General features: G+C 41.9%; 1 protein-coding gene across 1 annotated transcript; it reads right to left on the minus strand.

Moving 5' to 3' along the window:
• Nucleotides 1-239: 239 nt before the first annotated feature.
• On the minus strand, nt 240-16,463 carry PIGR (polymeric immunoglobulin receptor). The gene is made up of 10 exons (XM_063119428.1): nt 16,406-16,463; nt 14,187-14,525; nt 11,609-11,938; nt 11,195-11,518; nt 8,342-8,656; nt 5,749-5,887; nt 3,940-4,058; nt 2,104-2,235; nt 1,866-1,924; nt 240-358 (listed from the first exon to the last, which is right to left on the minus strand). The coding sequence occupies exons 1-10, from the start codon at nt 16,461-16,463 to the stop codon at nt 269-271; spliced, it is 1,905 nt and encodes a 634-aa protein (XP_062975498.1). The 3' UTR covers nt 240-268.
• Between the last annotated feature and the right edge of the window lie 1,951 nt (nt 16,464-18,414).

Genomic DNA, 18,414 nt, shown 5'->3' on the forward strand with positions numbered 1-18,414 from the left:
CAGGTACAATTATAGTTGTCGCTATAAAAAAAATCACAAAGCTTTATTATTTGTTTGAAAGGAATCTGTTTACTCTTAAAGCAATATAAGCCCAGAAGTGTCTTATCGTATAAGACATTTACCATAACAATTTGAGGAAACATTAGTACCACAATCGGTATAACTGTCAGTTCACTGATTTTAGCCAAAGCCTGTCTTAAATCATTATTGCATAATTTGCTTCCACCAGTCTTCAGAAGCGTCTGCGATAAGCCTCCTTAGCAATTTCTTAAGTTTCCTGGGTGCTTTTTGGAGGGGGATTGTTGTCTGAATCAAGCAGGAATGTGGTATAAGCCATCTCAACTTCTTCTTTGGAGCCCTAGAAGAATGAAGAGAAACCCCAACACTATTTTAATATGGCCCAAGGACCACAACTGGGACTAACAATGACGAAATGGCCCACTTCTTGAGAGATCACTTGAGTTTGTCAGGCATCTTTGTGATGTTAAAACAAATCTTTTGGCACCTTAAAGACTAACAAATTTATTAAGACCTTTCATGGACTACAGTTGACTTCATTGGATGCAATTTAACATCCCCCATCAAAATATGTCTATTTAGAAGTACAGTCTATATGCGGAGGTTTCTGAGCTTCTAGTGCAATTGATCACAGTGGATGATATCCAATGTGAGCTTTGCATGGGTGGTCTTGGGCCGCCTGCGGCAATGCGCACAGGGGTTTCCTTACTGATGGTGGCACATGTGCAGTCCCTACTACTGGCAGCCACAATGTAACACTTCCAGAGGAAAGTGCTGCAACAAGTGGAATTTGATGTTTCCAGAAGGGGAAAGTCACTCTGAGTCCAGAAGGGAAACACACTCCTAGTGTGTTCTATGCTCTAAAATATGCTTCATTGGACTTGTTCGGAAGACACCTTTAACCATGGTGGTTAAGGCAGAAAGTCAGGCTGTGTTCAGAAGACACCTTAAACCATGGTTTTAACCACGTTGAATAAGACCTTTTGCTTTATTCACCATAGTTAAAGCCATGGTTTAAGGTGTCTTCTGAACACAGCCTGGCTTTCTGGCTTAACCAGCATGGTTAAAGCCATGGTTTAAGGTGTCTTCTGAACAGGGCCATTCTCTCTCTCTCTCTCTCTCTCTCTCTCTCTCTCTCTCTCTCTCTCTCTCTCTCTCTCTCTCCCCTCAATCTCTCTGAATAGTAGAACTATTCAGAACAGTCAGCTCTGATTTGTGATTTACTACAACTACTTTGAAATGTGTGCTTTACCAATTTACAACATTGGATGTTAGGGCAAAAGGAAGAGGGGCCGACCAAGGGCAAGATGGATGGATGATATTCTGGAGGTGACAGACTTGACCTTGGGGGAGCTAGGGGTGGCGACAGCCAACAGAAAGCTCTGGCGTGGGCTGGTCCATGAAGTCACGAAGAGTCGGAAGCGACTGAACGAATAAACAACAACAAAAACAACTACTTTGAAATGTGTGCTTTACCAATTTACAACATTGGATGTTAGGGGGAAAATTAGTCATATGGTTTCCATATGAGGCCAATTCGTGGTTTACACAACCTATGAACTGGTGGAGCCATGCAGGAGTGAGCGATTGTGCTGCCACTTGCCCACTTGGCACTTCTGCTTTGCATCCACTTTGCTAAACGACCCAAGAATAACCCCAAGGGTGAGAGAATTCCATAGTTTAGGGGCAACCACCAAAAGGCACTGCTTTGCACAGTGTCACAAAAAGAAAGTAACATATAAGGAGCAGCAGAAGCTATTAAGGTGTTGTTGTTTTTTGTTCCTCTGTAATTTGAACTACATAGTAGGCTATTATAGCCCTATTAAAATAATCTAGCATGAGCTTACCCTCTTTGTCTTCTTTGATTTACCACCCTCCTTAGGACTGCCAGTAGTAATTACATAATCTGTAAAGAATGAGAGATGTTAAGGGACTGAACATGAAAAGAATAGAATGTGCTCCATATTCCTCAATTTACTCTATACACAACTACACCATTTTGTTTAATTATTAAACAAGTGACTACTTTATCTTTGTTGACAAACACCAAGTTGCAACTAGAATAATTTTGAATGATGATATTACCATCCATCCCCCCTATTTGGGTTTCATGTGGTTCTCCTTCCATGCACACATTGTCCTTTGCCCCATACTGTCTCGTATTCTCAAAATCCGTCATGCTGATGTTTGTCCTGTAGCTTCCAACTGAGACCAGGTCTATAGAAAGGAGAGAAAATCCACATTACCCAGTAAAATAAACCTTTTTCATCCTGAGATTCTTAGATCTAAAATATCTGCTGTAGCCCTCTGAACTTCTCTGAAGTGGTGTATTGTACCTAATAAACAGGTTTTGTGACAGAAATTTCTGCTATCATTGCTGTGTCCTACCAATTCTAGGAAACAAAATGAAGCATTGTAAGGCCATGTCAGGGTGGGTGTCAGGGGAGCCCACAGATCCACAGGAGGCTCCTTTCACAGTGATGGGTTTCTGCCACTTTTGGGGGAAAAAACACGCCATGATTTTGCTGTTGCACAGTGGCATCGGATAATCCCGATGCAGAAGGCAGTGCAGGCTTTCCAGAGCCAGTCAGCTCACCCCCTGCCTTCTACCTGGGCTTCTGGTGACAAATCACTGGGAATGCCTCCACCTCAGTGCCAGAGCAAGGTTACATAGCAGAAGGGCCATGTTCACCTCAGTCCAGCGTAAAAAGTCAGGATAAGTCCCCAAACTTTTTAAATCCACAGCTTTGTGGGGCTACGAGGGTGCTGCTGTAACATACAACCAATGCAGCAGCACCATGCAGCCACCGCAGGGCTTTTAACACATATAGACATCCCCTTGTATCCTGACATGCACCCAAACAGGCCAAGAAATTATGGAACCCTCAGAGCTAGTGTAGTTAGTTCCCTCATATTTTGTTCAACAGGTGGATGGAGGAAATTGAAGGGGGGAATGGAAAAAGCCACCTCCACACCTCACCTAGGCAGGGTTTTAGATGATGTGCTTGATTCTCACTGCCCCCAAATCTCCCCGCTACCACTGTGGCCTTAGCTAGACCTACCTTTTATCCCATGACGGAGGAGGGAAGATCCCGTGATGTGTTTATAGTGAGATCCCTCCTCTGTCTACACGTGACACACGATGACCTCAGCAGGAGAGGCGTCACAACCGCCTTTTTTTTTTTAAAGAGGAAGGAGCGCATGAACTCTTGTGCACTAAAGGTAAGTATTTTTTTTTAAAAAAAAATAAATTCCTGCTCCCCCCACCCTACCCTTGATGGGCGCAGCTCCCGGCTCCATGCGAGGAATACCACGGAGCTGGGTCAACCCGCGGCAATGGGCCACACATTCTGCAGTTTCAAGCTCAGCCTGAGACTGCAGAAAAACCAGGGCCAAAGTGGAGGGCGAGATCCCGGGGCAAGGGAGGGATCATCCCTCCCTGATCCTGGCATCCCCTGTGCATCATGTGGACACACAGGGACAATCCCGGGGTTCGCCCCGGCATAAAGCCCAGCTAGCTAAGGCCCACCATAGAATTGCTCTGTAAGTCTGCCCTCTAGTACACAGTTACATGGGTTTCAATGAGACCTATGTCTGAGTAGACATGCAGAGAATTGTACCGTAAACATTTTACAAAGCCCATCATTTATTCCTGGTTTGTCTTTCCTGTATTTGAAAGTCAAAGTTAAGGAAATATAAAAAGGAATTGCTGGAGTCATAATTGCTGGAATGAAACCCTTAATCTTTCAAATAGCTCAGTCTTTCTGCTCACATATATACTGGGACATCATACCACTTTTTTCTACTTATGTGTGAGAAAGTACTGATAAGTGTACATTCATGTACCCAAAATATATTATAGCAATAAGTATAAGCATTAAAAAATATATCCAATGCAGGCTACAAATGACATAGACTCACCTGAATTCTTGAAAATCCTGAACTTCACAACAACAAAGATTGTTACAAGAAGCAGAAACAAGACCCCAATAGGGACCAAAACGGAGAGAAGAATTGTGGAATTTTTTCTCCCTCCATGGCTGGAAAAGAAGGAATTGACACAGTAGTGACTTTAGAATTCTCTAGCTAATATGCAAGTGCATACTTACAAACTATTCAGAAAGACAGTGGGATGGTTTGGAGTATAAGAATGAGCCTAGCTTCCCCACTCTCCCTCTCCTCCTCTGATGTAGCCACCAGGAGGAATTCAAAAGTCTTAGCTTCCATTTTTAATTAACCACAGCTTGTTGTGTCATTTGATCCAGGCAAACTGTGGTTCATCTTAACTATAGTTAGTGGATACAAACTGACTTCAAACTATAGTTTTTGAAGTTGGCTAGTTTTCATTAACCCTAGTTAAGATTAACCACAGTTCACAGTTCACACAATATACTAGGCTGCAGTTAATCTAAACAGAACCTTTAACTTCTAATCTCCACCCTGTGGCTATGCTGGTGAAATGGAGGGGAAACCATGCAAACCTAGGGGAAGGGGAAAGTAATTCTTCTGACACTTAAACATGGTTTACTATTTACGTCCAAATAAGCCAACAAGTAATGGAAGATATACAATATTTAAAGTGGAAAACATCTCTGTAAAACAACTGAACAAAGCAATCATCATCATTCATACAATCACCCTCTTAAAAAGTTCACCAACTAAAAAAACCCTGAACGTTCTCAAACATGATCTTAAAACATTGTACTCCTTCCTGCACCAGGTGAAGACCTTTTTATTTTCTGAGTATTTTAGCCTTTTACCATTCTAGGCTTTTATCTATGCTGTTTTAAATCTGTATTTTAAATCTCTGCACTGCTGCTCGGTTTGATTAAGGTTGTACATTATACGGTGGTTTTAAGCTTCTATATGTTATATTTTGCACTGTACCGTATGGTTTTAATTTTTGTGAACCACACAGACAGCTTTCCCTATTGTGCAGTATAAAAATAAAAATAATTAATTAAAGAAAGAAACAATAAATTGAAACATATTCTACTGTATTCCCACCCCTATTGAGGCATTCTACCACAAAAAGCAGCATTCTTTCTGCAGGTGTGGAAACTGAGGCTAGTACATCTGATTTGTCATATCTCATCAAAGCAAATGCCTGGCAACTCCAGGAAAATAAATGGAAGGTATCTTGCTCACTGTCTACTTCTGCATACAACCCATCGCAATGCAAGTCTTCAATGTATTTTACATAAACATTTAGATACCATGTGTGAATGCAGCACAAGGTGTGATTTCTGAGACATGGTGAACCATGGTTTTATCATACATCTGACTGAGATGTACTACATTATTTCTTAAGAATTTATTTGCCTTCCACTATATAGTGACTATATGAAGATTGTTTCTTAACACTTAAAAATTAATAGAACAAAACATCCAACATCTTTAAAAAAAGAGGGGGAGGAGAGAAAAACCCAAATGAAATAATCCTTCAGTCCTTTCATCAGGTTATATCCCCAGAATGGGATAAAAGATCGCTGACTTGTCCTGTTTAAGCTAGTTTCCAGGGTTGCACTAGCCGGTGCCAGTTTCCCATTGCACCAACAGTCATTCGAACCAGAGCAATTGGTTTACAGCTTCCAGCATTGGGATACTGCTGTTGTTAATAAGGTATTTCCTATTAACAACAGGGAGATTGCTCCTTCCTTTAATTCCTTTTGCCCCTCCATATATGGTACATTGAGAAGCCATCATTTTAAGTCTTGAGCTGTGGCTCACCTATCTGCTGAACTTTCAACTCCAGCTGAGTCCTCAGCTCCATTTAGGACAGCACCCCTATTTTCAGCATTTCTTCCAGGAATCACAACATCATCCGGTGCTTCAGCAGCATTGGGGATTTCTTCAGAATTTTGAAGTACTATTTAGGAGTGTTTGGGCAGATGGTATTCAGCAGCATATGAGAAAACAAAAAGTAGAAAGAAAGAAAGAAAGAAAGAAAGAAAGAAAGAAAGAAAGAAGTGTCTTTTATCCATCCTTTCCCAATATTTTAACAGTTCATGTTAACTACAGTAAACTTGCTGATATACGACAGATAAGCAATTTGTGAAACAAAGACATGGCATTTTGGTATACAATATTTATCCTATAGTCAAAACTTGCAACATCAAAAAACTAACCCTAGTAATAGTGAAATGTGTTCTTTTACTTTAACAACTGTGCACTGTCACCACCACATATGGTAACATTTTTGGGGGGCACTGTAATGATATTAAGCATTTCCGGAAAGCTTATTCAAGTTTGATTAGCCAATATTATTACATTACTACTTGGTTCCCTGTAAACACAGTTCACAGGAAAAAATAAATCTATTGAAAGATTTAATTTAACTAAAGATATACTGAGACTTTTAAATGTTATTTTGTTAAATTTATTATTTTATTTATTAAAATATTTGTATCCCACCCTATATCACTGGGATCTCAAGGCAGCATACAGATAAAATCAGAACAAAATAAAGCAATAAATAATATAATATAAATTTGACAGCTAGAGAGTTCCTTTCTGAGCAATAAGTAAACTTTAACTGGGATACTTTTAACTGTAGGTGTCTCTTAATATCTTCATGATTTGTTTATAGACTGTATGATACTGGCATATGACTGTACTTTGGCCTGCACCTGAGTTTATAATGGTGTACAGAGACTTTGTCTGTGTCTGTGTGTGTGTGTGTGTGTGTTCATATTTCATTTTGTGCCAATCTGTAATTAATCATGTTTGTTTAATTATACTTGGCATTTTTAGTATTAAAAATAAAACTATATAGTTCATTGTTATAGAAAGTAGCCTTTAAAAAAAAGCTTTATCGTCATAAATAAACTCCCAACTTTAATCATAGTGAAAACTGTTGTCATTCATGGAATCTGGGTGTCAAGAGCTTTCCAATGAAGTATGTTTCATGAGAATTGGTCAATAGGAAGGCAGTCAAAAAGGGATGATCAAATAACTCCTGATTTTGAATTTTATAGTCATTCCATGGGCATGGTTCCATAATGCCCAATAGGTTGGGAAGATTGATCTAGCTATAGGAAGCTAGAATAAACAGCTACTAGAATGGAAGAGATTTCCTATTCCACTAGTCTTTTTCATAATTGGTCAAACAAGCATGGGTTCCAAGGTAGCAAGCAATTACAGACGCTGTGACAGCTAGCATGGCCAAGAGTAAGACAGTGTATGGGGCTAGAGCAGACATCTGAAAAGCTGGCTGTACTTTTACACAATGATATATAGGCTTACTATGTTAGATCTTGAAGCCCCTTCGGTGTCTAAGAGATGCATAGAAGGGGAAATTCCACAAGATATAGCTCCACATAGGACTGCAACTTTAAAATGGGAAAAGTCACAATGGCATTTCCTCCCTTGCTATACAACTTGTTATGTGCAATAAAGAGCTAAGTGCAATAAAGCCCAATGGAATCAATGCACCAAAATGCTACCTTCAAAGGAGGAATGGAGGGGCAGGGGCAACAAGACATTGATTTAATTCTTCGTTTTATTTCTCACACCAAACCGACCTCAAAAGAAATTACAGCAAAATTGTGCACAGCTGTACAACTATGCAGTGTGCTTCTTTACGGATCATTTAATTTTTTTAATGCAGAGTTATTTGCAGCTGCACAACTGTGTAGGTGCTCATTGAAAAGTAGCATCTCCAGAAAAATTAAATGGCTGACCACCCAGTCTAGTAAATGACAATCAGCAAATGATGGACAGATCCCTTGTTTCCTGCTCACAAAGCTATTCTCCTTACCCATTCAAGGTAAACGTGAAATTAGGGAAGAAAGGATACCAAACTAGTTGTGCTGGATGAAGGTATTCCCACCAATATGAATCATCATAGTAGCTGAGAATGATGGCTGAGAATGATGGGAGTTGCTGTCCAACCCATCTGGAGGGCACCAGGCTGGGGAAGGCTGACCTAAGAACTTAAGAAGAGCCATGCTGGATCAGACCAAGGGTCCATCTAGTCCAGAACTCTGTTCAAACCAGCTGTTGAAAAGGAATCCACAAGCAGGACTCAGGTGCAACAGCACCCTCCTGCCCATGTTCCCCAGAAATTGGTATATATAATCTTACTGCCTCTAATACTGGAGGTAGCACATAGCCATCGTATTAGCCATTGATCACCCTTCTCCTCAAGGAAGTTATTCAACCCCTTTTAAAGCCATACAGGTTGGTGGCCATCACTACATCTTGTGGTAGCAAATTCCATGGTTTAACTATGCGCTGTGTGAAGAAGTACTCCCTTTTATCTGTCCTGAATCCCCCACAAGCAGCTTAATCTGTTGTCCCTCTGATCAGAATTGAAGCTCACCTCCTTGCACTCTCAGATGTACTGCAGCCGTTTCTCCATAGTGACCTGCATTTTTGACTCCACACCAATACCACCCTTGATCTGTTGGTAATGCTTGATCAAATTTCAGAGTCAAATTTCTACTGTCTTTGTCACAATTAACGATCACGCCTGTTTGGTTTTGTTCTAATGAGACGAGAGGTTCACACCCAGTGTTCTTCCACTTGCACCAATACTTCTGGTACAGAACATATTTGCATGAATAAGAGCATGACATAGTCAATGCAGAGCCAGCGACAACCTGAATTTCATTTTTGACTTCTAAATTGGTCTGCCCTGTCTCAGAAGAGAGAGGATAAAGACAAAGAAAAACAGATAATCAATGAAATTGCTTGAAATGAAATAGACTTTAGCATTACAAAGACTAATGACTGGTTGACACAATACATTTGCCTTCTATGCCCATCTTCACACTCCATACACGTGATATGAACAGACCTGACCTGACCTTCCTATGCATGTATTGACATGGATAAATATAATGCATGAACCAGCCAATTACAGGGGTGGCAGTAGTTTTTTACGTTCACATATTAACATTTATCCATCATAGGCTTAGGCAATGTCAGCCCGGTTTGTGAGGAAGAAAAATGTCTTAAGACGCAAGCTAGCCTTAAGACATTTGAGTATGGTTCATGATCCATCCTGCTCACAAACAATATAGCTCTTACAGTTGACTTTCTGTCTCTTAACATGTATCCCCCATGGTCAACCTGCTGAATTTGACTTTAGACTACCTGCTGGGAAAACTAGGAGCATCCACTAGGAGATAAAGGATCCCCAAAACATCATTCTTAAAGGGTCCACATCTTTTTTTAAAAAAACAAAAAAACACCATACATGCAATAGCCATGCTGCAGAAAGCAGAACTGTGATGTTTCATTGTTTTTATGCCATGTATCTGTATTGTAAATGCTGTTTGGACTTCGTATGGTAAGGATGGTAAGTGGTTAATTCTGTTAGGAGTGGGAGGGAATGCATGGGATGTTGGAGTGAATGCTGATTGGCTGTTGGATTCAAGTGTGAGATGGGGGAATGAGAGTTGAAAAGCAGTGAGCAGAGAGAGTTGAGAATTGGCAGTGAAAGAAGGGAGTTGAGGTTTGTCTCCTGAAGGGAACAGATAGTGCAGGGTCTATGTTTTATTATTTTGGGAATAAGAGGTAGCAGGATGAGTTAGATTTAACTTTAGAGGGTAGAGTAGGCAAGGAAAACCTGATATATCTAATTTAACAAACTAAGGCCGTTGCTAGACGAGGACTTAGCCCGGTGTGAGGTCCGGGCTCCCTGCGGTGCGTGCAGACGACGCACAGGGGATCCCGGGGTCAGGCCGGGCTAAATCTTCCCTTGACCCGGGATAACCGGATCTGCTTATGGCCCGGCTTTTCCATGAGCCCAGCTGAGCCCGGGGCTGCGAAAGGTCTAGCTACTTCCGTGGCTTTTCCCGGCTGCTCGCTTACACGCGAGTAGCCGGGAGAAGCCGCGCACTGGGCACAGCACTCTATAGGAGCGCTGTGCCCATCGGGCTGGGGAAGAGCGGAGCCAGGGTGGGGAGATCATGGACGGGGGGCACAGAGGGGGAATCAGACATGGCAGGCAGGTGATCGGGTGGGCATGGAAAGTGGGCTGGCGAGCGAGCAGGGGGGGCATCAGACATGGCGGACGGGGGGGAAAAGAACGGGGCCAGGGCAAGGAGATCGGGGATGGGCTAGCGAGCGGGGGGCGGACATGGCGAGCGTGGGGAGGACGGGCGAGCAAGTGGGCAGGGGGGGCATCAGACACTGTGGGGGGAAATCAGGGGCAGGGGGAGCGGGGAACCCTTTATTTTTTAAAAAAACACCTTACCTTTCCGTTGGTGCGCTCCTGCACACATGGCCCCTTTAATTAAAAAAAATGGAGGATGCGACGGAGCTTTCCCTTTTCCCGTCGCGTGTTAGGTGTAGAAAAGGGCAATGGCCCATGCTAGCTGTATCCAAGTAGTTGGATACAAAGAATAGATGGGTGCAGAATTTTTATACCAGTTTTCATATTGTTTTTAAAGCCCAAAGTAGTATAGATATCTAGGTGAATGGATGCAAGGGTAAAAAATTGTTGTAAAATAATTAATAATTAACAGAGGAGGGGTAGGACAATTGGCAGGAGGAGAGCAGACCAAAATTCTGTCCAGACTAAATGTAGTAGAAATAGTATCTTTTTAATGAGGCAAAACAATTGCCACAAAAGCAGGATATGAACATAAATAATGACAAATTACAGAATATGTTGTTTAATTGCATTCTTTTCTTTACTGGGACCTGCGAAGAATTGCTGTACTGGATGCACCCTAATAAAGACACAGAGAAAACCAGACCCACAAATGAATTCATCTGAAACTATTTGTTTTTAAACCACTGGGGTGGGTCTCAGGCTCATGGGGTGTAGGGAGTGGGGAGTTAATTCTTTCCTCCTAAATCCTAATAAGAATCCCCCACCCACCACGCTGCTGTTCGCATTGGGGAAGAGTTTTATTTGGGTCATAGGTGAGAAAAGAGTTCTTTCCCCTCCCTCCATCATAGCCCCAATCCTGCTCTTCCCGCCACACACACGCACACACACACACTCACACATATACACATAGTAGCTAATTTCTCAAAATGCCCATTCTATCCAATAATGCCTAGTTCATGTCTAGTTTGGCCCTGTGCCTGGATTATGCCCATTACCTGGAACTAAGTTCTTTTGAAAATAGGTATCAGATTTAGGTTTTCTTTGTAGCTATTGGCTAAAGAGGCACAAGGCTTTGTTGAAACACACAGGGCAAGACACATGTTTTGGTACCTTCTACAATTTTCAGCTCTGTTGTTGACTTCATTTCATGTTCTCCATCTGTCATACACCAGTAGTGCCCTGAATCGTCCTCCTGCAGTTGATTCAGTATGATGGTGTATGTGCCATTTTCTGGGTTATCGTGCATCACTATCCTTCCCTCATATTCACTCGGCACATATCCAAAGTTGTTTATTAACTGAGTGCATCCATGTTCTTTCCACTTGCACCAGTATTTTATTGTGACATTCTCTTTTGGATCATAACGACATTCAGCGGAGACTGAACCACCCAGGACTCCACGTAGTACTGGATGTCCACTGGGCATTGAAGGCTCTAGAAACAGAAAGAGGGTATCCCTTAATGGTTATGAAAGGGTGTGAAACATGACAGATTTCAAACAAGAGCTCCCTGCCCATTACTCACCTTCATAAACGTGTACATCCAATTTCTTGGATTCTCCTTCTGCCCCATAGTTTCCAGCTCCACAGAGATATAACCCTGAATCTCCCTTCTTTAATTGGGTCACAATGATACTGAATGATCCAGGACTCGCAAGATAGCTCAACAGAACTCTTCCTTTGTAGGACGGGTCAATATTTCCAAAAGTGTCAACAACAGTGGAACACTGGGACTTGGTCATCTTGCACAGGTACTTCCTAGCACTTGCGTATTGAGCACCAAAGGCGCAGGTCATAGTCACTGATCCGTGTTGCTTGACATAAAAGAGTTGAGCTTCTTCAGGCATTACCGAATCTGTATTAACAACATGACAAGTCAGTAGCTGTTCCCATTTTCTATCTTCCATTGTGTTATTCCATGTTGTGCTGCTGGCTATCATATACTTCTGCCTTCTGCAACCTTGTGCCCTGAAGATGTGTTGGTGCAATCATGGGAATTGCAGTCCAACACACTTGTAGGGTGCCAGCTAAGGAAGAGCATCATCAGACAAGCATATTATTATTATTATTATTATTATTATTATTATTATTATTATTATTATTATTACTACTACATTTATATCCCATCTTTTTTCCTCCAAGGAACCCAAGGCGGTGTCTACATAATCCTCCTCCTCTCCACTTTATCCTCACAACAACAACCCTGTGAGGTGCGTTGGGCTGAGAGTCTGTGCCTGGCCGAAAGTCACCCAGTGGGTTTCCATGGCCAAGTGGGGACTAGAACCTGGATCTCCCGCCTCCCAGTCCAACACTTTAGCCACTACACCATACTGGCTCTCTTTTATAACATGCCCGTACTGGCTGTGAAGGAGAGCAGATAGACTGTGCTGGGTAGAGGACAAAATGGGTGAAGTAGTTGGGAGAGGGTAGTTTTAGGGTTTTATTTTAAGCATGAAGTTTTAAATTACATAGAGCGTTGGCTAGGCCACCTGGAGGATGGAAGAAGGCAAGATAGTGAGTCTTTGGCGCCAGGAAGAAGCTCCTTATCTCTCTCAATGCCATAAACCATCCCAAATGGCTAGAGGAAGGATGAGGCCATGGAGAGGTGTGAAACTTAGGTGCTGAGCTGACTCCAAGAGGGGAGAGGGGAGGAGGGAGCCACGGATGAAACAGGCCTGCTTGCATTGGCTGCCTGTATGTTTCCGAGCCCAATTCAAGGTGCTGGTTTTAACCTATAAAGCCTTACATGGCTTAGGACCACAATACCTGATGGAACACCTCTCCCAACATGAACCTACCTGTACACTGCACTTAACATCTAAGGTCCTCCTCCCAGTGCCTACTCCGAGGGAAGCTCAGAGGATGGCAACAAGGGAGAGGGCCTTTTCAGTGGTGGCCCCTCAATTATGGAATGATCTCCCTGATGAGGCTCTCCTGGCGCCCACATTGTTATCTTTTTGGCACCAGGTCAAGACCTTTCTCTTCTCCCAGGCATTTAACAGCATTTAACAACATATGCTAAGTTTGTTTGTATTTTAATGGACCCCAGAACTGTTGTTTAAAATGGATACTGTTTTATACTATTGTTTTTATATATATTAATGGTTTTAAATTTTGTATACTTTTTAATGTCCGTTTTTAACTTTTGTAAACCACCCAGAGAGCTTCAGCTATGGGGCAGTATATAAATATAAATAAATAAATAAATAAATAAATAAATAAATAAATAAATAAATGGGAGAGAGCGTAGATAGCAAAGACCCCAACCCAGGCCTCTTGGGTTGCCTGTTCCGGAAAGATGTACAAAAGAAATACAATCAAACAATTGGGAATTCCAATGCCTTCCATCATGTTCATGTCAAGTTGTTTTACAGACGGTTGTAATTCTATTCCCTCCCCCCACATGCACTCTCTCTCTCTTTCTCTCTCTCTCTCTTTCACACACACACACACACACACACATACTTTTATTCTCAGCACAACACTGTCTGCTTTGAACTTGTTCATCCCAGAATAAAATAGTGGCTGTGAGTAAAATAAAAGAAAAAAAGAAAGAAGGGGGGGAGTTTGTTGAGTTTTACAGGAGAGAGAGAGAAGGGAAAGGGTAAAGATTGGACATATTTCCAATTATTATTATTAATTAATTAATTAATTAATTATTTTGTAAACTGTCCCATCATCCCAAAAATAGATCACAGAGTGTTATACATAAAATTTTGAAAACTGCAATGCAATTAAAAACAACATAGAGTTTTAAACAACAATATTATAAAATTGAGAGGAATGACCAGCTGAAAATATAATATTTTAAAATGTGGGGGTTAATAAAAAGATTTTGACCTGACACTGAAATGAATATAGTGCTAGTGCCAGGTGTATCTCCTTCAAGAGGGGATTTCAAATTTGGGGTGCCATCACAGAGAAGGCCTTCTCCTTTGTACATGCATAATGCGTTTCTCCCAAAGCTGGAACACAGAGAAGGACCTCCTCTGATGATCCTAAGACACAGGCAATCTCATAGTCCAAGGAGCTGCAGATGGTTAGATATCTACAACTTGATATTACCAACAAAACAAAACAAAAGTAATGTTATATGTCTTTACCTTCAGTAACGTCCAGCTTGACTCTGAAAGACAGTCCTTGGTCATTTAAACCAATGCCACATTTGTATCCCCCAATGTCTCTTCTTGACAGCTTTGCTATTTCTATGATGAATATGCCATTCTCTGGAAAGTCTGTTATTGAGGCTCGACCTTCATAACCTCTGGCAACAAAGCCATTGGATGAAATAATAGTTGAACATTGACGTGTTGATTCCTTACACCAGTACTTTCTGCTATGTCTGTTCACACTAGTGCGCGGGTAGAAGCATTTCACAGTAACAGAACCTTCAAGTAAACCAATCACCTGTCTTGGCCCAAATATGGGACTTGAAGCTGAAACTGAAAAAGGAAATAAATAGTGTACTTCTTTGACTGCCAATGTATTACCAAAACCGAGAGCTAAACTTTTGATGATAGTCCAAGTGCAGGTCTTCAGTAAGACTGACCCTCTCCCCAATACCATATGAACATGGCATAAACATAATATGTGATATGTTCCTCATTTAAACATAAACTCTGTTCTGCAATCCCCCTGACACACAGTGTTTTGTGGGAATGTGGAGTGTGGAAAATAACGAAGAAGACACAAAATTGGGATTTAAACAGGGCCACATTTATTAATAGATCTGCAGAAAGGGAAATCCTAAGCAAGCATCTTCTCTGATCCGGCCTCATGCTGTTGTTGTATCATGGCCTGAGAGTAGCACCTCAATGTTCGCCATCTCCCAGGCCTCCCTGTTTTGGAGTAGGGAGGCCTTGTGTGTCACCCCCCTTCATGCTGTAAAGCTCCAAGTGGGTGAGGAAAGTTGGCCTCAAAGGTAACCCTCATCCCACCAGCTGGGCCATAAAACTCGCAGCTCAGGCATTACTGATCACTGCAACGATCCTCTGAATGCTCACCAACCCTAACCCGCTCAAGATGCCCGCACATTCCTGCCTATCAGCAAATGCGAACAAATTGTTAACACTGCAAATTAACCTAATTATCTCTCCCTGCCCATCTTACAGTGCGAAGTAGGTGAACAAACTCATAACCAGTGAAAGATTATGAGCAAAAAAATTCCAACTTGGCCCCCAAAGGATGACCAGCGAGCCCACTCTGCATACAGGGAGGGAGGGAGGGGGCTGTACTTCGAAGAGAAGGAGGAAAGGGGCGAGAGCCAATATATGGGCTCAGAGTCCCCCTCCTCTCTTCGGTGGCACCACCCTATGGCGTGCCTCCCCGCCTCGTCTCCCACCCCACCCGCAATAGCCTTCTCACACCCAGGCTGTGCCAGATGTGGAAGTAAGGCATTTGTATGTCCACACAGATGAGAATCCTGCATCTTACAGAATTCCAGATTGTACTTTTACACTTTGTGTGCTCATAAGCTCAGACCAGAAGAGTTGGCTCAATGCAAGGCAGTTGAGATAGAGGCAAAATTTGGATCCATGAATTTGGATCCATGTATAGACTATACTTATTTCATTAACTGAACATACCTATATGTGAACAGGTTTGGAAGTTGCCTTATACTAGGGCACACCATCTAGACCAGTGTTGTTTTCTTTGAAAGGTAGCAGCTCTCAAAGGTCTCAGGCAAAGATCCTTTACATCACCTGTTCTTGTTTTAACTGGACCAGGAGCTGAACCTGGGGCCTTCTGAATGCATAGTATGTGATCTACTATTGAGCTAGTATCTCCCTTTCACTTTCAGTGTAAAGCAGCCTTTTCCAATCTGGCACCCTCCTGATGTGATAAACTCCCATTAGCCCAGTCAAGCTGTGGGTGATGTGACTTGTAGTCCAGCATATCAGGAGGCCCCTAGATTAAGGAAAGCTGGTGTACAGCATAGAGCAGCATAGAGTTCCCTCTGCATACATTCTAATAAATGTGTAGATAAGTGGCAAAGTCTGTTACCACAATTTAGCAACACATACATCAATTAGAATGTATAAAGAATGTCTGTATAAAGCTACAATCACTCTCCTTATCCTCATATACCTTCTCTCTCCACATACACACCAGCTCCATGATAATGGGTCTGATGGAGGAAATGCAAGTCCTTCAAGCCAACAGGCAGATATCTCTGGGTGGCAACTGGTGATTATTCTTTATTTATTGATAGATAGATAGATAGATAGATAGATAGATAGATAGATAGATAGATAGATATGCCTTCATCCCAAATGCACCACTGCTGTTCATAATTTCCCCTGGTGGTTGGTTAAATACTCACCACTTGCAGATTCAGCTAGGATAAAGGCCAACAAAAAGATGAAGACTGGGAGAGCCATTTCAATAGAGGGTTGTATTGCGGAGATCCTAGGTTCCTTGTACAAACTGAAACTTGAAAATAAATCAATACATCTGTAAATAAAAAAAAAACTTCTAAGATGGTCATATATGTATTGCAGAACAAACAGGCTTCAGTGGTCCAAGACCTGAATAACTTTGAAATGTACTCAATAGAGTTCCTAAGACAAAAGATGGGGGGAATGGGAATTATGGGCAAAGTCCATCCTATTCCAATGTTGCCTACCTTGGGTTCTTTGTCACAATGGAAGCAGGCAGTCAGGCCCTTGGGACCCAGCATTTCAACCCACTGCATTTCCTATTGCATTTCAACCCATGGTTTGTTAACCATTGCTGGTGACATGCAAAGCAGATAGATAGCAACATGCAAACCAGGTCATGATGTTTGCTTAAAAGTAATTTATGTCTTAGTGTCTGCATTTAATAGAATTTAAGTGTGCATAAAACTGCACTATGCAAGAAAGGCAGAACATTTGCTTTCCCATATTCAATTCCTCATGTCTCCACTTAAAAGAATCCCAGGTAGTAAGTCTGGAAGGACCAGGAAGATGCTGCCAGTCAGAATAGAACATACCAGACTAAATGGACAGGGGTTATACTTAGTGGGAGGATTCAGTTGGACCCCATCTAACATAAAAAGCATGCACAGAAGGTGTCTTGGTATCCTGCAGGCTGTGGCAATTGTGTGGATCAGGATACACACACATGTGGAGAAGCTCTACATGTTTATGTGGAGATTCCTGCTCAAGGCTGCCTAATGTGCAGAACATGGCCTGGGGTGCAATGCAGCATTTTCAGGGGAAAGGACTAGCACATGCAGCCCTGAAAGCACATTATATGTACTTTTGATGTGTGAGGGGGTTCATTTGAACACCCCTGGTATAAGCCAGCTTCAAGTGTCATAAAATAGGGAGTACTGTAAATACTACATTATTTTTAAATTTAGCAATTAAATCTTGACAAAGAACATTCAGTTCTTTTGGCATTGTAAATATGCATTTCTTGATTGGGAGAGGAATTTGAGATAATTTCCTAGAAATAGTGATTTATACCGGTATGAGAAACTGTTGTTTCATTAAACATCCCCCAAATTCAAACAAAATTCTATGTTTTGCATAGAGTAATATTTATATGAATTCACTAATCCATTAATTGGTTCAAAGTTAGAGAGGAGAAAAAAATAAGGTGCAACCTTATACATGTTTAGATGGGTGGGAGACCAAGAACACCTGCATGGAGCATGCTGGGAGTTGTAGGACACTTTTCTGTCTAAACATGGAAAGGGTTGTGCTTTTAATGACTTTAAAAATGGGATGTATTGATGCCTCTACATGTTCAATTGTGTAGTCATGTTCTGATTTCATCCACTAGAGGGCAATGTCAATGTACAGATATGCCAACATGTATAGTTAAGAGCAGAGACACCACACTGACAACAAAGGTCTGCATAGTTAAAGCAATGGTATTCCCCGTAACAACCTATGGCTGCGAGAGCTGGACCATAAGGAAAGCTGAGTGAAGGAAGATAGATGCTTTTGAACTGTGGTGTTGGAGGAAAAGTCTGAGAGTGCCTTGGACTGCAAGAAGATCAAACCAGTCCATACTCCAGGAAATAAAGCCAGACTGCTCACTTGAGGGAATGGTATTAAAGGCAAAACTGAAGTACTTTGGCCACATAATGAGAAGACAGGATACCCTGGAGAAGAGGCTGATGCTAGGGAAAGTGGAAGGCAAAAGGAAGAGGGGCCGACCAAGGGCAAGATGGATGGATGATATTCTGGAGGTGACAGACTTGACCTTGGGGGAGCTAGGGGTGGCAACGGCCGACAGAAAGCTCTGGCGTGGGCTGGTCCATGAAGTCACGAAGAGTCGGAAACGACTGAACGAATAAACAACAAACAAACCTGGTAACTACCATGTTTAATAGGATCT

The sequence above is a fragment of the Elgaria multicarinata genome, chromosome 1, assembly GCF_023053635.1.
Source record: "Elgaria multicarinata webbii isolate HBS135686 ecotype San Diego chromosome 1, rElgMul1.1.pri, whole genome shotgun sequence".
NCBI lineage: Eukaryota > Metazoa > Chordata > Lepidosauria > Squamata > Anguidae > Elgaria > Elgaria multicarinata.